This window comes from Leiobunum rupestre, chromosome 11, assembly GCF_980474605.1.
Source record: "Leiobunum rupestre chromosome 11, qqLeiRupe1.1.hap1, whole genome shotgun sequence".
In the NCBI taxonomy this organism is placed as follows: domain Eukaryota; kingdom Metazoa; phylum Arthropoda; class Arachnida; order Opiliones; family Sclerosomatidae; genus Leiobunum; species Leiobunum rupestre.
The window spans coordinates 36,548,072-36,573,605 of NC_143394.1; the positions used below are offsets into that span (position 1 = coordinate 36,548,072).

Sequence of the window (25,534 nt, forward strand, 5' to 3'; positions counted from 1 at the left end):
ACCGATCCACTGGCAATGCCATCTAGCGTCTTTTACGCGCGCAACACATTTGATATTTTAATAGTATGCAATTTATTTTAAAGGCCTAGGTTTTCTTCTGCCTGTTTTCCTTTAAGTTTTCTTCCCGCCGCGCAAATATCCTGGTGGTAGGCCAATGTGTTCTGCGGTTTGCCTACCACCAGGATATTTGCGCGGCGGGAAGAAAACTTAAAGGAAAACAGGCAGAAGAAAACCTATGCCTTTAATAGTCACTTTTTTTGGGTAAAATGTCACATTTACGACCTTAAATAACTGAAATCTTTCCATATGATAAAAAATATCCTTTATAAATAGTTATATATTTGCGTTTCGTTTTGGTCGAGTTGGGGTTTTAATTGTACCATGGGCGCCTAATCTCATTGTTCGGTGCTAACAAAAAAATCCGACTGAGTAGTTTTAAACGCGATTTTCTCATTACAACTTTAAATGCACATTCTGCGCTCTCTCCCTCTCACTCTGGTAATTACCACGCCTAAAACTAAAAAAGAACTACACAGCAGCCTACAGTTTTTAAAGTCTCTAATTTACTCGGGTCTCTTAATCTGCTAACCGCCCTTTTTAAACTCTTTTTGTTGTAAATTTGTTCGCTTCCGTTAATGACGTTTTAAAATAGTTTATTTCTATAGCGGTATTTTTGTTATACCTTATAGACTCGATTAGAAAGATTTTGGAACTATATCTATTGTAGGTCAATACACTTACACCGAAGCTCTACTGTTAAGGTCGTTAACGGGGTTTTAAAATAGATTATTTCTGCTATGGATTTTTTTATACCTTATTCACTCGATTAGAAAGAAATACATTATTTATCCGTCATGCTTTTGCGATGAAAATGTTAGAATGTCACAGGTTGACCACAGTTCCTATAAATCCTATTTTTTCCTATAATTTTACGTCCTTATAATTTCATTAAATTTCCTATAATATCCTATATTTCCTATAATATCCTATATTTTAACTAAAAAATTAAGAAATTAAAATAGTTGATATTTTACCCTTAAAAGTCTTTAAAACGTCAGGACTATTTCTAACGGTTATCAACTTTATTTTGAAGGTTATGCCCCCTATAAACAATTTTGACAATCGTTTTCTCTTATTGTTTAATTAATTTTATCCTATTTTTTCTTTTATTTTCTCCCAATTTTCTTCCTATATTTTCCTATATTTCACTGATAAATTTCCTATACTTCACTGATAAATTTCCTATACTTCACTGATAAATTCGAGGGGGCTAACCACTCTTAGAAAGTCTGTACACCGGATTACGCTTAGATTAGCACTGCCTAAGGCAGGGACTTCAAAGATTACGCGTAATCCCATTAGTACAGTCAAAGGTACGGCTCTGTACACCGATTACGCGGAGTGATCAGCCCCTCGGATAAATTTAATATATTTCAATGATAAATATCCTATATTTCACTGATAAATTTCCTATATTTCACTGATAAATATCCTATATTTCACTGATAAATTTCCTATATTTCAATGATAAATATCCTATATTTCACTGATAAATTTCCTATATTTCACTGATAAATATCCTATATTTCACTGATAAATTTCCTATATTTCACTGATAAATTTCCTGTAATTCCTTTAAAGAATTTAAAATTATTCTGTGGTCACCCTGAAGTCAGTATACGGATAACACTTTTCCTAACGAGAATACATTGTATACTTCTAATAAAACGTAGCATCTTAGATATTACATTAACCCCACTGAACTTGCAGTCTAGTGCAACTAGGAACGATAAATAAGAAGGATAAAAACACTTCCTATATTTTATAATTTTTCCTATATCTCGATCCTATAACTCCCTTTAATTTGACAATTTTCCTATTTTTGATAATTTTCTTGTGCTTTCAATATAGTTTTAAAAATCGATAGAAGGCGCTCAAATAGAGCCAGATTTTTACTAAAACACTAATATAATTGGCTTTTACGGCTGGCTGCTGTTTTGAAATGAAAATGTAATCCCATTAGTACAGTCAAAGGTACGGCTCTGTACACCGATTACGCGGAGTGATCAGCCCCTCGGATAAATTTCCTATATTTCAATGATAAATATCCTATATTTCACTGATAAATTTCCTATATTTCACTGATAAATATCCTATATTTCACTGATAAATTTCCTATATTTCAATGATAAATATCCTATATTTCACTGATAAATTTCCTATATTTCACTGATAAATATCCTATATTTCACTGATAAATTTCCTATATTTCACTGATAAATTTCCTGCAATTCCTTTAAAGAATTTAAAATTATTCTGTGGTCACCCTGAAGTCAGTATACGGATAACACTTTTCCTAACGAGAATACATTGTATACTTCTAATAAAACGTAGCATCTTAGATATTACATTAACCCCACTGAACTTGCAGTCTAGTGCAACTAGGAACGATAAATAAGAAGGATAAAAACACTTCCTATATTTTATAATTTTTCCTATATCTCGATCCTATAACTCCCTTTAATTTGACAATTTTCCTATTTTTGATAATTTTCTTGTGCTTTCAATATAGTTTTAAAGTTCGATAGAAGGCGCTCAAATAGAGCCAGATTTTTACTAAAACACTAATATAATTGGCTTTTACGGCTGGCTGCTGTTTTGAAATGAAAATGTAATATTACTTTAATAGTCCCAAAGTCTGTGATGTTTTCATATTAAATGTAATATTACTTTAATAGTCACAAAGTCTGTGATGTTTTCATATTAAATGTAATATTACTTTAATAGTCACAAAGTCTGTGATGTTTTCATATTAAATGTAATATTACTTTAATAGTCACAAAGTCTGTGATGTTTTCATATTAAATGTAATATTACTTTAATTGTCACAAAGTTTGTGATGTTTTCATATTAAATGTAATATTACTTTAATTGTCACAAAGTCTGTGATGTTTTCATATTAAATGTAATATTACTTTAATAGTCACAAAGTCTGTGATGTTTTCATATTAAATGTAATATTACTTTAATAGTCACAAAGTCGGTGATGTTTTCATATTAAATGTAATATTACTTTAATTGTCACAAAGTTTGTGAGGTTTTCATACTAAATGTAATATTACTTTAATAGTCACAAAGTCTGTGATGTTTTCATATTAAATGTAATATTACTTTAATAGTCACAAAGTCTGTGATGTTTTCATATTAAATGTAATATTACTTTAATAGTCACAAAGTCTGTGATGTTTTCATATTAAATGTAATATTACTTTAATTGTCACAAAGTTTGTGATGTTTTCATATTAAATGTAATATTACTTTAATTGTCACAAAGTCTGTGATGTTTTCATATTAAATGTAATATTACTTTAATAGTCACAAAGTCTGTGATGTTTTCATATTAAATGTAATATTACTTTAATAGTCACAAAGTCGGTGATGTTTTCATATTAAATGTAATATTACTTTAATTGTCACAAAGTTTGTGATGTTTTCATACTAAATGTAATATTACTTTAATAGTCACAAAGTCTGTGATGTTTTCATATTAAATGTAATATTACTTTAATAGTCACAAAGTCTGTGATGTTTTCATATTAAATGTAATATTACTTTAATAATCACAGTCTGTGATGTTTTCATATTAAATGTAATATTACTTTAATTGTCACAAAGTTTGTGATGTATTCATATTAAATGTAATATTACTTTAATTGTCACAAAGTTTGTGATGTATTCATATTAAATGTATTATTAATATTACAATAAAGTTAATTTAACAGGCATTTGTTTTATTTTTATTAAAAATGTTCCTATAATTTCCTATAAATTCACCTGAATGTTCCTCTAATTTCCTATATTTACCTACAAAATACTCCTTTAATTTCCCATATTTACCTAAAAATTACTCCTATAATTTCCCATATTTACCTAAAAAGTACTCCTATAATTTCCTATATTTACCTAAAAATTACTCCTATAATTTCCCATATTTACCTAAAAAGTACTCCTATAATTTCCTATATTTACCTAACAATTACTCCTATAATTCCCCATATTTACCTAAAAATTACTCCTTTAATTTCCTATATTTACCTACAAATTACTCCTATAATTTCCTATATTTACCTAAAAATTACTCCTTAAATTTCCTATATTTACCTACAAATTACTCCTATAATTTCCTATATTTACCTAAAAATTACTCCTATAATTTCCTATATTTACCTAAAAATTACTCCTATAATTTCCCATATTTTCCTAAAAATTACTCCTATAATTTACCATATTTACCTGAAAATTACTCCTATAATTTCCCATATTTACCTAAAAATTACTCCTATAATTTCCCATATTTACCTAAAAATTACTCCTATAATTTACCATATTTACCTGAAAATTACTCCTATAATTTCCCATATTTACCTAAAAATTACTCCTATAATTTCCCATATTTACATAAAAATTACTCCAATAATTTCCTATATTTACCTACAAATTACTCCTTTAATTTACCCTATTTACCTAAAAATTACTCCTTTAATTTCCCATATTTACCTAAAATTTACTCCAATAATTTCCTATATTTACCTAAAAATTACTACTATAATTTACTATATTTACCTACAAATTACTCCTTTAATTTCCCATATTTACCTAAAAATTACTCCTAAAATTTCCCATATTTACCTAAAAATTACTCCTATAATTTCCCATATTTACCTCAAAATTACTCCTATAATTTCCCATATTTACCTCAAAATTACTCCTATAATTTTTTATAAAATGACTCTAAATTTCCTATTTTTCCGTTAACAAATTGGAGGGTTTGCTGTGGTCACCCTGAATATGATTAAAAACGTCGAATTGGGTTTTATCGTTTCTTGCAAATGGTCCAGTCACCCTTCCGCCCCCCCCCCCTATATAGGTGCGGAATGAAAGACAATAGCGGAAGAAGGGGAGGGGTGTCTTTTGGCCCGTAGTTGGAAGTGGTTCCATTTTCTCTTTTCCTGGTCCGTAGAGGGACTTCTATTGATCCGCAGCTCGACTATTATCGGTTATGGGACATTCGTTCTTGTTCCGCCGCTCTTTACTTTAACGTCGCTTCCTGCCCCCCTGTTTTCCAATGACCAATCAATGAAGCGGGCTCTACAGCGCGTTCTAGCGGTGGCGTTGAGTACTTTTCTCCCTTTCCCGGCGTTTTTTTTGGGCCCGGTGCTCGAGCTCGGAGCTCGTCGAAATTGTCCATTTGAGTCGCTCCGTTTGCTCCGATATGTCAAATTTGGAATGAACCGCCAGGCTCTCTCGCTTTCGGTGAAGTTTTCATCACCGCCTCTCGACTCTCGGCCGAAGTTTTAATTATACAGAGTGTAGAATTCGGATCGTATTTCTGCTCAGTCTCGCTCGAACACGAGTTCACTGATCTGAACGTTTAATTTCCTATTTAAAGGCAGATTCGACAAAAGTATCTTTACAATGATAGAAACACGCGTGCCGCCGCCTAGTGACGGTACTTGAAACCTCCCGCCCGAAAACGTCTCCTTATTATTGGAGCTTGACAATCGACAAAATTAAGGTTAGGCAATAAATATTTACCCAATATTTCGTTTGAATTGACAACGGTAACATTTGTTTTGACTTTTTTTTAACGCTACATTTGAAACGTAACCCAATAACAGTGTCTGATCCACCAAAAGAAAAAAGTTAGTTGGCCAACTTTATTAAAATTCGACTCCTCCCACATTGAGAGTGCCATCTAGCGGTTCCAATCGGTACTAAAGGGAGAAAATTGCGGCATATCAGGGTAAATATCAGTCGACAACAAAGTCCGGGAAAATTCCATTATTTAGTAAAAATTAAGGAATTTTAAGAGGATCCAGAAAGTGTGTCCTAAAGAGTACAAATTTACATCAATAAATTTTTCTTACTAAAGATTTACCTTTATTACTCCTCTTATATATAATAATATGTAACCAATTTATATTAAAAGAAGTTAGAGGTCGGGGATGGTTAACTTTTATTCAATAAATAAAGCTCTCAAAATTATTCGTAAAACGTTTTGATCAAGTAATTTATATTTATGTATTATCCGATTACTTTTTTGATAAATTTGTAAAATTAATCGGAAAAACGACGTTTTTTTCGATAAAAAGCTCAAATTTTACGAATAATACATGTTTTTTAATAATTTTCCGAAATATTAACCGGTAAATTTCTTTATTTTCATTTTTTCCCCCGAAAAAAATCAATTTAATCGTGGATAATAATTAACCGTCCCCGACCTCTAAATAGAACGACCATGAAATTAGTGAACGTATACCTCTTCATGAAAAGATTGGTTACGTTAGCGATTACACGAAAAGTTACAATAGGTTAGTGATTACCACATAATCTTTATTGTGGTTATCTGAAAACATTGGGTGCTCTTACGCGAGAAACAATCAAGGAAATATCAATGGGAAAACGTGGAAATATCACGCGTATGAACCCTGCATAATGTTCTTAAGCCTTTTCAATGCTACGCGATTTTGACCGTTCAAATATTAGGAATTTATCTCGCTAGCCGCCAGTTCAATGACTCACTATCACTCATTCTCATAATGTTCCCTGCAAACGTTTATCGACTTCCGTGGACCAGAATTACTCTATATTCCGGGAACTTCCGAATAATTCAAGCCTTTCTGACTCAGAATTCCAGGCAACTTGACCCACCCCCGCGTATTTATATTCTAAGGTAGGGGTGTATAAGGGGCGGGGGGCTCCCTGGGAAACTTAACTTATTCATAAACATTCCATTTCTCGTGATTAGCATATTTGATTGAACATCTCATCGCAGTTGCCGAAACAAATTCCCGAAAGTTTTCGCCTCCTCCACTATAATTATAACAGAGGAATGAAGATTCGCGCCATCCCCCGCCACCAGAGGGCGGCCTCGCGCTCGCCTTCGTTTTAATCAGTTTTCAATTTGGGCATAAATATTGGAGAAATATTATACACTGGCGTTCCCAAATATTTCCGTTTCTCTGTCTTATTTTCTGCCATTTTTGTAAGCTTCGAGATAAGCGTTTACCGCGTTATACCCCCGATCTTAATAAACTAGCTCTGACTTTTGGCTCCCTCGTTTAAGCCTAACGCCGTTCGCGGCAATTTCGTCAATTATTCTATCTGGGAGTTTAAGAGCGCGAAACTAATGGGTTGAGAAGTTTCGGGTGGGCGGATGACTGACGAAATTCCCGAGTTTTGGTGTTTTAAAGGAAAAAGAATTGAGTTATGGTGGGGGGAGTGAAAAGCGTGCTTAATTCGAAATATCCATATCGTAATTGGAATTGACGAAATCTTTCGTCGACTTTCTAGAATGAGGAATTTTAGCTGCTCCCTTCCAACCCTTCTTTAACTCGATTTGAGAATTCCCAGGCGATTCTTTATCACCTATTCTTTATTTTCACATTTTCTCCGTTCTCTCGTCGTTTGTACAACGTCCATTTTTTTTGTTATAATTCATAAAACTAGCGGAACCTTTTGAAGTCTGTTGAACCGACCAATTAACCCAACGAATGCATTTTTAAAGTAGTTTTTTCTTTGATTTTTTTATTTCATTAATAACTTCAATTTTTATATTCGGGACAAGGTTAAAATATTTTCCAATATTCATAACCTTAAATTAGATACTGTAAATTACTTTTGCTATTTCGTAGCGGAAGCTTGTCTGCCTTTTGTCTAACACCACGTATACAGTTTGCTAATACAGCGAAATCTAGAAAGCAGACGAATTTTCGCTACAAAGTGTGCTAGGATGGGTTTAAAGGGAGTAGAAATTAAATAGAACGACTTGTTTTTAACGTAGCTAGCGCCAATCAGGACTAGCTTCTGTTAAACCTGTTGTCAGAAATATGAATTATCCACCTTCCCTCGTTCTTGTGTACCTGAATACGTTCTTTGAAATTATATTATAATAATAATATGTAAAAGTGATTTATAACGTTAAATATATGTAACGATAATACTAAGATATAGTATAAACATAACGATCAAAATATTGCGGCGTCCAGTCTGCCGACCAGCCAGCCATACGTGACTTGCCTTATAAGTTTCCATTCTCGTTGAAAAAGTAAAAAAATAATATGTAAAAGCGAATAGTAGGGAAAACATAATTTACATCTTCGTCTTTTAAAAGGTACGAGCCTAATTTGAATAAAACTTATATTTATTTATAAAAAAAGGATCTTTTTAATGAAACCAATCACTGGTGGGTGGGAGCTCTATGGCTTAAAGCGAGGGCGCCCTCGGTTGGGCAAAATATTGACGTAAGGGACCCCAAATGGGCGCGGAAGAGGGAAAATACACCTTTTTTTCCCTCTCTTTCTGGCCGACTCTCTCTTGGAAGTCGATGAAAAATTTTCATTAAGGCGATTGCCGCGAAGATTTATCTCCGGTCCGGAGCGCAAGAAAGCGCCTTTAAGCCGCTTAGAAGGCCCGCTAGAAGGCGCTGTCATTAAGCGCCAAATCTCCTTCCGGCGCAAAATGAATTTCCTCTATTCGCCCACCTCCTTCCAATAACCTCCCCCCAATCTCTAGACGGGGAGATGCCCGGGTTAGCTTTGCCAGAACAAACTTCGCCGTTCCCAAAATAAAATCTGAACCCCCCCCCCCCCCCGCCATTGTATTAGCCCCCCCCCCCCCCGCGTGTCGATTGGTACGAAGGCCCTACCTACCTACCTGGTCGCTTCATTAATCTTCTCTAGTTTCGAACAAGGTTCAGTCGCTCGTCGTTGCTTAATCCCTTATAAATGAAGTTTTGCATAAATTCTCAATTATTATTTGCGCGTTGCGCGACTGTGTTTTCTTCGGATTTATCGTTATATTCCTTTTATTCAACTGCCTCTTTCTTGTCTATTGGGGAAATTCGCTATCTCTGTTGTTCAGTCGATCGATTTTAATTCTCAATTCAGGTTCTCTTCCGTGCCCTTATCTTTGGTCGTTCGGGTCCCTTTTACGGGTGTACCTCCGCTCGCAAATTCTCTGTTTAATCGAAACTTTGTTTGGATTTAGAGTTAAGAGTTATCCCGAATAATTGATGGCAATTTTGACTTATTTAGTGTTGAACCTAAGATAGCGACTTCGTCCCATTTGTTTCATCAAATAGGATATCCCTTATGTACATTTGCTACATATTTATCGATATAATTTCTAAAGAATATTTATTATCTATATAATTTCTAAATAATATATATTATCTATATAATTTCTAAATAATATTTGTTATCTATATAATTTCTACATAATATTTGTTATCTATATAATTTCATAGAATAATTTATCTTTTTATTTCCTAGAATAATTTATCTTTTTAATTTCCTAGAATAATTTATCTTTATAATTTCATAGAATAATCATCTACATAATTTCTATAATAATAATATTTATATTTTCTGTATAATAATTATCTATAATTTCTACAGAATAATTATCTATAATTTCTACAAAATACTTATCTATAATTTCTACAAAATACTTATCTATAATTTCTACAGAATAATTATCTATAATTTCTACAGAATAATTATCTATAATTTCTACAGAATAATTATCTATGCATTTTCTAAGTTTTTACAGAATAATTATTTATTTACTGCATATAGAAAAGATCCTATAATTTCGGAATCGTTTTGGATATTTTTCTATAAACTTTAAAAACACGGAAGAAAAGTCGAGTTTGTTTCAATTGAAATATTTACTGAACACTTTATAGGATTTAGAAAATGATATAGTTAGTCTATAGAAAATAATCGACTTCTTTGACTCAACATTGAATAAAGTGTTATTATCAGGGAACCTTTAAATTTGCTTAGAGGAAACAAATTTGTAACTAAACCCTTCAATGTTTTGAATCATTTAAAAACAACAACGTCACCTACTTCTTGTTAATAATATCCATCATTTAATAATCTATAAAATAACATTTTTTCGCGTTGTTAAAACTTTGAGAAATGTATTTATTTTTGCGTCAAATCGTAGGTCGCCAACTCTTTCTTCATGGCTTCGACTTCCGGAATTTTTTTGTATTCTTGGTTTATGGTTAACAACTGCGGAAAAACATTCGATTTAGTGTCGGCTAAGAGCAGCAAAAAACAAGGAGAACGCACGCAGCTAGCCTTTAAACACGCTAACGCAGTGTTGTGTACAAATTTCATTGGACGAGCCTTTACGCTGAACGTTTTACTGGTGGGGGGGGGGAGACAATTTCCGAATTTTCCCCTTCCGACGGCAGTAGGCCCTAAAGCGTCTAACCAATGAAAACTGTACGCAAGAAAATGCACGACTTTGGACGGGTTGCGTTCTCTTTGTGTGGAGTGCTGTGTTTGTTGCTCCTAGCTGGCGGGATTATTTTAAATATTCCGTTATTTTTAAAATGACCTTCTGTCGTTTCTCGGGATCGATTCGTTCCCACGCTGGAGTAGTAAAACGGTTCACTCTGAAATTCATAAAACGTTTTTCTCTCTCTAAATTGATATAATTTATCATTAATTACACTTACGCTACATCCGATTTGCGCACTAAACTGTAACTAGAAAAACAGACGATTCCAACACAAACGGCTCCGACAATGCCAACCAGAGGGATAATCTGGGCAGGAAAATTTAATCGGAAATATTATATTAATACATCTCGAAATAATAAATTAAACTCAAAAAATCAAAGTGGTATGCATTTAATATTAATTTTATTCACTGGTCAAAAGATGGCGACAGTTGTTTTAGAGTCACTATTTTTAAATAAGAGTACACAACTAACCAAACTTTTCCTGCATAATCGTTAGCCTTTGTTGATAAATTCATTTAAAATAGGTTGTTGTTTTTAAAGTAGAAGCGGATACTATTACGATTGACGATAGTCGACGATAGTCAAGATAGTTTTTTTAAATTTCAATTTTTAGTAGGGAGATCATACTATTTTATTTTATGTATTCTATTTTGATGTCAGACCATAACTAAAAAAGCACCAGTTGAATATATTACAGGTTTGCCACACGTCAGGGAAATCAAGGAATTTAGGGAAAAGTCAGGGAATTTAAAATCGGCTTAAAAAGTCAGGGAATTTAGGGAAAAGTCAGGGAATTTAAAATCAACTTAAAAAGTCAGGGAATTTAAAATCGGCTTAAAAAGTCAGGGAATTTAGGAAAAAGTCAGGGAATTTAGGGAAAAGTCAGGGAATTTAAAATAGGCTTAAAAAGTCAGGGAATTTAGGAAAAAGTCAGGGAATTTAGGAAAAAGTCAGGGAATTTAGGGAAAAGTCAGGGAATTTAAAATAGGCTTAAAAAGTCAGGGAATTTAGGGAAAAGTCAGGAAATTTTATCTTGACACTTATTGAAGGTAATTTTATTCTAGATCTTTGACAAATTCTATGATTATCATTTATTTCCTTGAAAGTTTGGCTAATTTTTTCAACATTGAAAAACCTTTTTACTGAAATATAAGTCCATTTAAATTTATTAACTTTTGTTAAAAGTAAAATATAAAATACAATTTTGGCCTTAAAAATTCAGGTATGGTCAGGGAAAACAGGGAATATTCAGGTAATTTGAATCTAAAAATTTGTGGCAACCCTGTATTACTTCAGTGTGATAAATCTATCCTTGTGATTTCAATTATAAGACTCTATTTAGTGTTGTAAGTCGGAAAATATTCCGCGGAAAATGACCGAGGCCTTTTTTCCGGAAACTTTTCTGTATTTTCCCGAAAAAAATAAAAAAGTTTTCATTCCATGATTAGTCTAATATATTGTTTGCAAATTTAAATAAAGCGGCAGTTTCGCCTCATTTTTCCGAATCTAAAAGTAAAACTAAACCTCTAGACTAGTTTAAACTGATTAACAATGTAACACTATTAATGTTTTGTAGTATGTTTACTGATAATAGACATTTTACATCGATAAAAAGTTAAAAACATTAAAATTTGTTAAAAAGTAATTTATTTTTATTTTTCCAGAAAATTTTCCGGAACTTTTTCCGCATTTTATTTTTCCGGAAAATTAACAACACTACTTCAGAGTGATAAATCTAGCCAAGTGATTTCATTTATAAGATTCTATTAAATTTAGTACTTACCTCCTTTCTTTTCCTCAACGTTTGTAATCCAAATCCAAAGGACTTCGGTTCACTCATGATGCACTGTCGTTAAATCTGTTTAAAAATGAAAGACTGGAAAGATATTTCTGTTTCCGTTTTACTATTTCGTTTTAAACACGGAGAAATAGAAGGAAATGTCGCGTACTTTGTAGCTCTAATCTCCGCAACAGTTTCGTTTCTAGGAATAACGCCCCTAGCGTCTGTTTAGCAACTGTGGTATGACGTAACATTTACAATGTGTCGTAAAGAGGGATTACCTATATCTTTTGATAAGGCTTTTTTGCCCGCTAAAAGCTAGTTTCTAATGTCAGGATATTGGTGAAATATTATTACTACGCGCTTAAGAAGAAAAATCTAAAATAAAATGAAAACTAAACACTCCTACGCCTTGCTAGAGCTTTTCTCAAGGTCATTACGAGGCCATCTTGTACGTGTAAACGTAAATAAAAGAAAACATCCGGAGGCACCGCTCTGCTACCATCTACGGTTTTGTTTATGCAATAAAAAGTGGGTATCTGTTTTATAACACTATAAGCCTTTGTTGATAGTTTAACCGCCATATTGGTATCAGCAAGCGAGGTTGATATTTTAGTGAAAATAGTCGAAAATATTATGAAGGATTTTCTCTTAAAAGCGAAAACAATATCAATTTCGCAATATGCAAATTGAGCCATACTGCTATTGTTATTCGCTTTTAGAAATACGTTATATAGGTATGTTCTAAACCTGTAAAATCGGGGAAATTGGGCTTAAAATTAAGTAAATATCGCTAAATTGTGAACAATTAAATTGATTTTCCAGTTCCAAGTAAATTGATTTTCCAGTTCTAAGTAAATTGATTTTAGAGTTCCAAGTAAATTGATTTTAGAGTTCCAAGTAAATTGATTTTAGAGTTCCAAGTAAATTGATTTTAGAGTTCCAAGTAAATTGATTTTAGAGTTCCAAGTAAATTGATTTTAGAGTTCCAAGTAAATTGATTTTCCAGAAGTAAATTAATTTTCCAGAAGTAAATTAATTTTCCAGAAGTAAATTAATTTTCCAGAAGTAAATTAGTTTTCCAGAAGTAAATTAATTTTCCAGAAGTAAATTAATTTTCCAGAAGTAAATTAATTTTCCAGAAGTAAATTAATTTTCCAGAAGTAAATTAATTTTCCAGAAGTAAATTAATTTTCCAGAAGTAAATTAATTTTCCAGAAGTAAATTAATTTTCCAGAAGTAAATTAGTTTTCCAGAAGTAAATTAATTTTCCAGAAGTAAATTTATATTTTTTAAATTTTTAGTCCAAGTGATTTCATTTCAATTCATCAACATCAGTTAGGGTAAAATAATATAGTTATAGGAGAAAAGTATGATACAAGCTGCAGTTTAAATTAATTTGGAGGATATTTAGTATTTAATGTTAAACTTTCATAAAAGTTTTTAGTTTGTGCACTTTTTAGAAGCGTTTAACTACACGGGGCTAACCAATTCTCATTTTTCTGTACGCCTATAAAGTAATCAATAATATGTTAATGATTACTGTGATTGCAATAATTACAAAAGTAATTACGGTGATTACGCAGAGAGTAGGGATATTATGGACCGATTCCATTTATAACGGAACGATTTTATTGATATCGGAACGCTTATCTCGATAACGGAACGATTACCTCGATAACGGAACCATTCCATTTATAACGGAACGATTTTATTAATATCGGAACGCTTGTGTCGATAACGGAACGATTGCCTCGATAACGGAACCATTAGATTTATAACGGAACGATTTTATTAATATCGGAACTCTTATCTCGATAACAGAATGATTACCTCTATAACGGAATGATTACCTCGATAACAGAATGATTACCTCTATAACGGAATGATTACCTCGATAACAGAATGATTACCTCTATAACGGAATGATTACCTCGATAACGGAATTATTTCCTCGATAACGGAACGATTCCATCGATAACGGAACCATTCCATCGATAACGGAACCATTACATCGATAACGGAACGATTTCCTCGATAACGGAACGATTTTATTAATATCGGAACTCTTATCTCGATAACAGAATGATTACCTCTATAACGGAATGATTACCTCGATAACAGAATGATTACCTCTATAACGGAATGATTACCTCGATAACAGAATGATTACCTCTATAACGGAATGATTACCTCGATAACGGAATTATTTCCTCGATAACGGAACGATTCCATCGATAACGGAACCATTCCATCGATAACGGAACCATTACATCGATAACGGAACGATTTCCTCGATAACGGAACGATTCCATCGATAACGGAACCATTACATCGATAACAGAACGATTCCATAGATTACGGCGATTACTGTACACATTTCGCTCTGATTGCATACCAATTACTACAACTGATTAGCCCTCGTTTAACTCACAAGGTATACAAATACATTCTTTTAAAACGCTAATTGTTGTCATTTTAGGCAAGGCTAGACATATAATTAACGTAGATCTTGATGAACCACTTCAAAAAATCGCGCGTTCATTCTAAGATTAGTCCTCGGAGCCAATTCCTCGGAGCCAATTCCTCGGAGCCAATTCCTCGGCCTTAATAAGTTGGAGGCGGGTCGCCTAATTCCCAATATATATCTGGATGAGGAATCAATAATGCGCCACAGGCTGGAGGGTGTGGCGTCGCAATTTGATTTAAAATAGCCGCCACCCCGATGACGGGAACATTAGCGAAGACGTGCGCGCATCCAATAATTGCATTCTCATCTTTGCTTAATTTCCAGCACCCTTTCTTTTCTTTTTGTGAAAAGGAAAATTGTGGTTCTTATAAATCAGTCGGCTTTAATAATAAGTTCGGCGAGCCGAGCTGGATTCTTCGTCGCTAATGGAGTAATTTTTCGCGCGCCATTAGGCGACGGGCCCCTCGGGTAATATACACTATGTACGGCACCGTACCGGAATCTAATTATTTCTTTCCGTAACAGGTTATAGTTGTTGTCACCGCTCGCTAGCAGACGGCGCGCCGTTACTACGGCTTTGACCGACTATCGGCCGTTATCTTCTACCTCGTTAGGCGATTATCATCCCGGTAGGTGGCGTATATTCCCTACTAGAATAAAGACGCGCCACCTAGCGCCCTACCTTAGCGAAAATGATCTTTCGCGTACGTTCCAAAGTCCAAGGGTTACCGAGTTATCATTATTATTATAGTCCTTGCGGGGAAACCTTCTTGGTTCTCCGGTATGGAGCAAACGCAATAAGGGAGACCCCTTTTGCAAAATGAGAGAGCCGCATCGAGACATTAGTCGCTTGTTTGGCCCGCCAACATGATAATGAGAATAGTGAAGAACGACTTTACTTTGGTCGGAAGAAGGTATATATTATCGGGGTCGCGTTCGAACCTTTTCTTGCTTATCCTATAATGGACGACATTACGGGCCTTAAAGGGCTAGGTTTTCTTCTGCCCGTCACCCTTTAAATTTACTTTCCTTCCAAACAAATACCCTGGTGGTAGGCCAACAGCGGAACTCGTTGGCCTACCACTAGAACACGTTGGCCTACCACCAGGGTATTTGTTTGAAAGGAAAGTCTACCACCAGGGTATTTGTTTGGAAGGAAAGTAAATTTAAAGGGTGACTGGCAGAAGAAAACCTTTAAAGGGTGGACGCGTCCTCGGAGGAAGGGCTAAATGCGAACCCGTCTCCCCTTCTACTATTTGCATTCATGCCCTGACCATTTTTGGGCGCGGCTCTCTCCCTGGTCGATAGCGGGTGCTTTTACGGATTACACCGGGAAAATAATGATGTTCTAGAACTGTTTCGCCAGCCATAACTCGCTAATTATCGCCAGACTCGCTCGTACATCATCGGAGGCCCACGCGTCCCGATTTCTCACTCCTTAACTTACCTTCCTCTCGCCACTCTACTCCGGACGGGGCAAAAATGTTCCTCCCGACTTCCCTTTTCCAACATCGTGTCGCGGTTCAAAGTTTGGTCGGATGGCGCGTTACCCCTCAATACACCGGCGTATTGCGAGTGAGACATCCTAGGCCTTATTATCGCGATTCGGCCATATCTAGGCCGTAATTAATCGTACAGAGCGAAGATTTTCGCAACGCGGGTGTTACGGGATGGCGTATTCGCGTTCCATTTCGCGAAGCCGTGTTACGGATGCCGGCGAACGCGATCGTAACGGGCTCGTTACGTTAAGATCCTCTATTCGAGCCCTATTCGCTATTCGCGTTATTAAAATTATAATGAGGCAATATCGAGGCCTTAATTTCGGTGAAACCTGGCTGATACCGATACTAGTATACCTTATCTAATTTGCAACTCCGGGAGCGGAGGCGGACCGATAATCCGTATTCGACCCAATTTAATCTGTAATTCTATATTGTAAATCCCCCGTATTATCGTATTTATTTTCAATCTTAACGTAAAGCGAATTCTACAGTTAATGTAGATATACTTTGGCCATTACCCCCGTTTCGGGATTGAAATTGGAGTGTTAGATTTGGAGAAAATACGGCATAATTTATGACGCTCGCGCCAGGGAGGAAACGTTACGAAGACAAACGACGCGCTCTTCCGCTTTTTATTATTAATTTAAACCCCTCTCCCTTATTTCTTTCTCCCGTCTCTATCTCGCTCTTTTTTATTGAAGACTCTCATCGAAAAATGTTATCGTCTTCTTTAGTTTTGAATTATCTTCCTTCTGGAGAAAATTTAATATAAGTTCCAAATCATAAATTTCCGAGTAATGTTCTGCCCCCTCCCTTTTTTGGCTGGGTGCTGAACAAATAACGTTTCCTCCGTTGAAAGTTCATCCTTCCACCCTTATTTTTTTAAGGGCCAGGGCTGGAGTAGCCCTTCTACCGCCTATTAGAGTTAAAAGGATCTGGGGTTATGACGGGTTTCACTTAGGGTTTTTGTTTAGGGTTTTCTAAGGCGCTAAGGTTTCTTAGATAAAAATTATATTACTTTACGTTGGGCTACAGTCTGGTTTATTCTCGTGGCTAATATATTTCACAACAAATTTAAGATTTAAATACGGACTCTCTTTAAGCTTTGACTTTTTCGAAGATATCTCTTTAGTCTTCCATTTTGTTTTTTGGTTATTTACATATTAAACTCGTCTAGACGATATTTTGGTAGTTTAGGTTTTCGAAATGTTAAACGTGAAAGGCTTACATGGTTTTTATTATTTGTATATTCATATTTTAAATTAGCATCTTTTAAGGGGACAGACTATGCAGTAGGACGTTCGATTGTGGATCAACCGAATTTCACGTTTTTGGCGCTAGGGGTGCTGTAGATTGACTCTCACGATATTTCTACCGCGTCATACAAAATGTATTCGCTTCCCACTCAACAACTTTCCACAATTTTCCCTTTAATTACAGGTAAAAATTAATTAAAAATATATAATTATATTTAGTTTATTATTCAGATCTCGAAAACCTGTAAATATCAGAGAAATTGAAATTATTTACTAAAAATCACTAAAATCCAGGAAATTGATAAGAGTCTAGAAAGTTTGCCCAAAATAATACAAATTTACCTCAATAAGTTTATTTTATTAAATATTTGACTTGATTAAATAAGTTCTTCTCTTATTTATAATAAAATATAAACCATTTAGTTTAAATTTTAATCATGAAATGAGTAACCTTATACCTCTTTACGAACCGATAGATACGTGTCTGCGACATACTAAATAAAACTTTAGGTGTTATTGAAGTTCTTACAACATTAGGTGCCCGTACAACTGGATAAATTAGGGAATTGTCAGTGGGAAAACCTGTAAATATCAGGTAAATCGGTTTGCCAATAGTTGTAAGAACCCTGTTATTAGTTTGTATAAAAATATGATACGAAACGTAACTATTCTATAGCTAGGAGCGATTATCTGGAGTTTTTGGCGAGCTATTTTGAACACGGCCATTAGAAGTTAGAACAAAGAAAATGACACTTTTCTTTCCCGCCTTTCACTTTTCGGCGACCTATTTAAAGCCTCGAATTACAGGCGGAAATGTTATGACGGAGCCAGTCAAAATTGTGGCTTTTTTGGGAACTAAGCCACGTGTTTTTAAAGAGGGGGAAACGTAATGGTAGGTTATTCCGAGAGTTACTGGATTCCACACGCCAAGCCATTTAACTATAGTCGGGGCTAGATTAGTCTTTACCATTCGTAAGGTAAAGTCGGCTGCCGAGTCTTCTTTCCATCCTCCCAGCGCGCTTTCGAGTAAATCTCGGCCGTGGTATAGGTGGGGCCACATCACCTAATACTGGAGAGCGCGAGGCGATCCACTCCCCTTTATTGATTTGATTTTGTCTGGGAAAAAGCAACAGGGTTGCAGAGACATCTTTCGCCTTACAATGTAAGGTTCCTGGAACCGTTAATTTCCTACTCGAACTCTTACGAATTACTTACAATATTAGTAAAGCAATTAAGTTGTTTCCAGTGATTTTGCGACGCGATTATAATCTATTTATACCTTGACACGTTCATTTAGCATCCGCTCGAAATCTTAACGCTGTCCTGGGGCGTGATTCTACTCTTATCGTTAGCTACTTAACGAAAATAATTTTTCGTTAGCTAATATAATTTCAATGGAGCCAACGAAAATTTTCTTTCGTTAACTCCTAACGATAAGAGTAGAATCACGCCCCTGGTCCGATTCCTGTTGTAATATTTGAACGTGTAATATCAGTATAACATTTAACGAAACGGTTCCCGAAAGTAATAGCTTTTTTATTCTTTTAAATCAGAGATCTTTAAACGGAGGGACTCTACGTCTCTGAAAAGTAATATATTCGGTCCGTCCACGTTATAATCGTCCCCTTTTATGAGATGGCAAAGAGAGAGAATCCTTTGAAGTTTGGGAAAGAAAATGCTGGTAGAAAAGGAGTGTCTTTCAAATCCTATTTCTATTTCCAAAAGCGTGCCGGGAATTCTGGCCAGATCATTAAAGCCCCCAGTCACTCTCTCCTTGTCTTCTTACAAAGGGAATTGCCTATAGACCTAGAAAGCCAGAGGTCGTACTCCACGAGGCCAAGAGCGACGAGAAAAAATAACTGCATCCGGCCACTGCAATTCCTCAACCGGTACTCTTTTCCGGCGTTATGGCGTAGGGCGAACTCGTTACTACGTTTCAATCAACGACGGCTCCCCTTAAAGGTTCTCTTCTCCGGTAGAGTTCGAGAGAATTCTCTCTAGCGTAAGACCTTTCCGCTATTCTCTAGCTTTAACGAGCTTACTTAACAATAGTCGTCGGACGAAATAAGCCTCGGCTATAAATCGAAGTAATACAGCTCGTGGGAGGGCGTGGGTTCGAGTCCGGCCGTGAAGACTCTTCGCTTTCTTCCGCTTCCGATTAAAAATGCATTTCCCGTGGAAACCTAATCGGCTGTGGCCTTTATAACGAGAGCCAACTTTCGGGAGGATGCTTTATTCCGCTTCTTCTCCTCGCGTCCTCTCCCACTCTGGCTGGGACGAATGCTTCGGATTTTAATTAGGAAGGGGGTTCGATAGGATGAAAGGGCGAAGGTACTCTACGTTCTTCGACAGATCCAGTTTAAAATTTCATCCTCTTACCAATTATTTCGTGTTTCAAAAAAAAAGGAACGCTGATACTTTGAACGGATGATTTTTGTAAATTGCGACTTTTGTATCGACTTTATGGCAGTATCCATTTAGTTTGTTGATGCATTTTCTCAAGTTTATATCATCGGTTTGTAAATCAACCCTCTATTTTTCAATACTATTTTCTATCTTAGCTTTTTAATTTTAATTATATCCGCAAAGCAGTGAAAATCGACCAACCAGTAATTTATATACGTAGACACTTGGAGTGTCTAAGGGGTATGGTTCTGAGATTTCTTTCGTGACGTGGTACGGTAAATTAATCCGTAGGTTCACTTACGGTAAACTAATCCGTAAGTTCACTTACGGTAAACTAATCCGTAAGTTCACTTACGGTAAACTAAACCGTAAGTTCACTTACGGTAAACTAAACCGTAAGTTCACTTACGTCAGTAGAAGAACTGATTTTTGTCATGGTGATTTATAATAAGTAATAATTTTATTATTACGGAAGACTCATGAGACGATTGTATTTAATTAAAATTAATTGTAAAAACTATAATAATCAGCTAGGCTAATACCCAAGGCACCACCTTAGGCTTAAGTCATCATGCGACTTTTGAAGCCATTGTTTCAGGTGGCCGGGTTACAATGCGTAGGAGGGTGGTGGCAAGCCCTGCATGCCACGCGCTCGAGCCAACAGCTCCCTACACTAACTATTACCGTTAACCTGAACAAGTTTTTGTGGAAGGGGAAACCGAAGAACTCGAGGGTAAACCCCTTAAACCAGTGGGGAGAGAACTTGCAAACTCAACTCGGATGGAGTCGTTCCGAGTTTTCACCCAGTGCCACAAACTGGGATCGAACCCGGCTCCTCTTGCTGCGAGGCGAAAGTGCTAACCACTCCGCCACCCCACTATACAAACATTTAAAACGTGATGATAAGAATTTTCACATCAGCGTTCGACACAACGTTTCGGGTCTTACAAGATCCTTTGTCAAGTGTAAAAAATTCGAATTAAACAAGCTTATTTATACAACATTTACATGGGTATAATAATTTTCACATTTGAATTATAACAATTTTGTGAAGAACGTTATAAGTTATCATGGATCAGTTGGATCCAGAGATGGGCACCTTTTTACCTATCTATCTTTTTACTTCTCAAAATCATCAAGATGGCGCAAATATCATTATCACGAGCATTTTTTTTAAACCCCGCAAAGTTTAAATATCATTTTAAAATCCAAGATGAATAACTTTTATCGATCAATTTTATTCCTCTAAAATTTTTTGTATAACGCCACTCTCAATTTTACTAACAATAAAAATTCGTGGAATCACAACCAATCAATTTGCATATAATTTTTTGGGTTAAAATCGTATCAAAATTGAGAGAATTATAAGGTATATTTCTGAAATCGATCAAAAAAGTATCAGATTCAAAAAAGATATGATAGTGCTCATCTTTGGTTGGATCTTCAGCGTGATAACGAATCTGTGGTTATTTTCAAAGTGAACGTCTTCCATTTTTTTTGCGGCGGGGGCCAGCCAATGAATTTGGAAAAACGCTCAACGTCTTACATTCAACGTAGCTTGAGTACCTCACTTTTCTCTGGGTACATTCCTAGCTGGGAGACATTCTCAGTGAATGTATATATAATTTCCCGTCCTGACCTAGTTCGGGAGCTTTCAGGTTAGTTTTATTTACCTTTAATCTTTGGAACAAAACACTTTCGTATATACATTTATATCCGAGTGCAGCAGCGGCAAAGATAATGGCATTTGAAAAGCCTTTTTCTCGATTTGGGGATAAAAATCCGCGCATGCACACTTTACCTCGTTTTCCTCTTTCATCCGAAATACGGTACGTCACATTTAAACCTGAGATCGGGCTTCGCAGAAGAGAATATCTTTTATCAAATAAGGAACGACGTCGGGCATATCTTCTTTAATTACTTTCAAAGTCCTTTTCCGCGCGTTTTCCGCCGAAACGGAGAAAAAATTCTCAAAAATTGAGAAGTGGGAAAACTTCTTTGATAACTCTGCGAAGGAATTTTTCATATTTTATCGCGCATCCCCTCTTCCAAAGCGGCTCTTTTCTTCATCTCACGCGTCTTTCATACATACATTTCCCGTTTTGTTTCCTCGCTGGTATTTCCAGAAACTCGAGTGGAACCAGGATTGTTTTTGGCAGATGTACTCTACCATTCTTCTTCTCTCTCGGTCTGCCCTTCATCCTCATCACTCCGTAGCTGTGTATACAACCGTACTTTGCTTTGTTTCCCGGCATTTTCCTTTGTCCTTTTTTGGAAGATCTTAATCCCGGTAGAAGGGTCTTCACTTTGAACGTAGCCACGCTCTGTCCAAACAATTTTCATATTTGCACTTTAATAATAACATATGTAACATAATTACTCATAAGTGTGCCAGAAAGAACTTTTTCTAAATGAGACCTTGTTGCGAGGATATGACGTAATTGACGTCACTTCCCAGTCGAGGACGCTTTTATCGTCATCAAAACTAGTTCTGGCGGGGAGGGAAGGAAGTTAAAAATAGATTTACGCGACGTTAGTCCGTATTTTCTTTGGTGGCTGTGAAACAAGGTCTCATTTAAATTTTTAATACAGAGATGTTAAACAGAGGCACACTTATGAGTAATTATGTTACATATGATAATAATAATTATATTACACTAAAGTACTGAGCCTGGTATTTAAATAACGGTATATAGGTAATATTTTTTTCGCCTAATCTCAGGGTTGGAAAAAAACCGGCTTTTTTAAAAACCACTAGTTAAAAAATGCTCAAATTGGTTATATCTAGCCCTCATTACTTCGAAAAGGCTCAAATCGACCAATTTCAAAATTAAATTTTTGCTCGTGACAGTACCTTTACATTGTGAGGTATAGCAGACTTATTTATCCGCTTTTATACCTTAACATGGCGGCGTATTTTCACGTTCAAAATAAATTTTAAGATCCAGAAATTGATTATATCTAGCCCTCATTACTTTGTAAGACGACAAAAGTGAAGGTTAAGTTTTAGTTTCGTTTTGGAATAAAAAATGCAGTATTTCAAATTTTCAATATTTCAAATTCATTTTTAAATATTTTTTAAATAAAAAAAAGTGGATTTAACCATGGATTTTTTTGATGTTTTAAACTAGTCTGGTTGGTTTTTGCCAACCTGCCTAATCTAGTTAGGTATCGAGCGGGTTTGGTCCGGAAATGGCTCTTCAATGGTGCCGCGCGTGGATGAGCGATTTTTGAATGGCAACGCACCTTCGTTTAAATCGGAGGATCAAATTAACGAGCATCGTCTATTTGAATACTCCAGGGTTAAATTTGAAGATTCGAATACTGAAGCCAGCGGTTGAAAGGAATGAAAATGTATGTCGGCGTTTGAGACAATCCTAATCGTATAATTAAGGATAAATAGCACGGTAACTCGATCCCCGCTCCATCTCTCGGCGGGTTCCCCCTTTTGCCATTCGCATTCGTCATCGTGCATTCGCTAATACATCTCCGGCCCCCCGATGATGCTTCCGAACGATTTCTAGCCAGCGGCCCTTTTCTACCGGGCCTCGTCCCCCGCCGGCTCTCTTATTTTATTTTCCAACTGTCGGTACCCGCGAAACTATTCTCGGTTCTATTTTAGGGAACGGGCTGGCTCCGCGTTCCCCAAATGAAAAAAGAATTTCTGGGCGCATCCCGGGGCTAAATTCGACGATGTCCAAGGCGATGAGGAGAAATTCTCCCTTCTAAAATCGCTATGCTAATGATTACATTTGAATGTTAATGGCTCCGCAATGTGTGGAAATCTGAGGAATCGATCCCTTTTAGTCAGTCGGCCATGGACAGACGCCCAGCCACCGAGAGGAACTGCGCCAGGAAAGGACAGGGCTACGGTGTCTATGGTAATGAGAAGAGGTCTCTCGCGGGATTGATTAGCGAGATTTGCATTCCTGGCTCCCCCTGGTGATGAAGCCGAACTATGTTTAAACCCTGAGTCGCCATATTCCGCCTTTAGCCCCTGGCTTCAACGAATACCGCTCGCTATTCTCAGTTGAAATGGAGCTCAAAGTCGTACCCTTTGGTTGCTAAGATGTTGATGCGAAGTTTACTCGTAAGATACCCGCGGCGTCTTTATCCCTAGGATACTCGCGCTACGAGTCTTCTAATACTATGAACCCCGAACTTAAGGGCGTTATGATGAAGGTTGCCACCTCCAATTGGCCTCTTTTTGGACACCCTTAAATGGAATTTCAAAATAATAAACAAATGACCTTTCTCCGAAACTATGCCCCCGATAGAGCGCGTCGCGGGATGGTGTGGATGAAGGGTCGAGGTATGCTAAATTATTCAAATTCTTAGTTCGAAATTATTCGAGACTCTTAATTAATGTTTACGGTATTTCGCGGTTTTTGTTTCAAACTAATACTTTGATTTATATATTGAATTTAAAATTAAAATTTCGAAGTGCCGAATGATTAATCAGTTTAGACAAACGGTATTAACTCTTTGCAAATTTAAACTGCGCAATTTATTAATTTAAAGTCGTAGTTGTATAAGTGATTTTCCCTTTCGAACGCTCTAAGTCTTTGGAAACTTTAAACTAAGTTTCGTTACGCGAAAGGCGAGGGAACTTTATATAAAAGGCTTCGATCAATAGGCAAACACGATTAAAAGTAAGGACAGTTTCCACTAATTAGAAATTCCTTTCAATCTTAAATTTATATAGGGTTCGAATTTTCAGGAATGTTTTTTTACCTTTTAATAGAGCGGTATTTTCTTCGAAAGCGGGTAAATCGACTTTACCGTTTATATTGAGCCACGTAGTAGTCAAATCGAGAAGCTTTTAAACAAATCGTCTGCTTAGCGGATGAAAATCTAGCAGCTTTGGAACTTTTCTCTTTTTGCCGCTAAGTGGCTCGATATAAACTGTAAAGGCTAATAGGTGCTTAAATAAAACATCTTCCCAGAAATTGCCAAGAAGTAATATTTCCGACAGCCAGGACTCATAAGTTATTATTTATATTGTGCTTGTTGAAATATTAGAAAGCTGGAAACTTTCTCGAACGTAACATCGTTTTTTTGCTAAGCCTTAACATGCCAAAAAAGTTACCTGGTTAAAAGGAAACACTTGTTGCATACCGTACTGCAAAAGTAATATGTTTAGTTCTAAAGGAATGAGTTTTCATCTTTTTCCAAAAGATAATTTTATACGAAATGAATTAACTCTGCCTCCATGAGAAGCTTTAAAATTGCCCGGTATTATAAAAATATTACTTATATACGTGAGCCGACGTGTTTCTTATCTGACGCAAAATTCTCATGAGGGCAAAAACGCGTCTCCAATTGGCTTAAATATGACTTTTTGGCTAGATATTCTAACCGTTTAACCATGGTTTAACCGACCGACCGGAAATAGCTCCTTCCCAGATGAATTTGGTGAGGGGAGTAGAAACCGAGTATCTTTTATTGAAGCGTCCCTTCCACCTTGTGTCCCCTTAATTTCTGGGGTGCGAAATTATGTAGAAAGTTCCGAAAACTTTCAGAAACTGAACGCGTTGCTGCTTTTCTAGCGTCGACGAAATAGAATAATTTCCGAAATTCATTTAACTTCGTAAAGAGAATTAAGTCGGCTCGAGTGTTGTCTCCTGGTTGGTCGTCACAAGGAGCTCTTCTCCCGAGAATTGCTCGTGACAAATTGTACCGACGCGCTCGCTAAATCCACTCGCAATTTGAATGGCGTTTGTCAAAACGCCGTGTTACTTGGTTTCGAGGCCCGTGATTCCGCCGACAAAAATAAACCAAAATGTCTAATTAATGCGCC

At 35.9% G+C, this 25,534-nt stretch overlaps 2 protein-coding genes across 5 annotated transcripts in view; one reads left to right on the top strand and one right to left on the bottom strand.

The window, feature by feature from the left end:
- The window catches only part of LOC149922437 (CUGBP Elav-like family member 4), a 412,846-nt gene that overhangs the window by 127,753 nt on the left and 259,559 nt on the right, over positions 1 to 25,534 (top strand). The gene's annotated exons all lie outside the window — the stretch shown is intronic.
- On the bottom strand, positions 9,915 to 12,327 carry LOC149922439 (cytochrome c oxidase associated subunit FA4L3-like). Its single transcript, XM_090163784.1, has 4 exons — positions 12,104 to 12,327; positions 10,535 to 10,623; positions 10,414 to 10,471; positions 9,915 to 10,082 (listed from the first exon to the last, which is right to left on the bottom strand). The coding sequence occupies exons 1-4, from the start codon at positions 12,158 to 12,160 to the stop codon at positions 9,993 to 9,995; spliced, it is 294 nt and encodes a 97-aa protein (XP_090019910.1). The 5' UTR covers positions 12,161 to 12,327; the 3' UTR covers positions 9,915 to 9,992.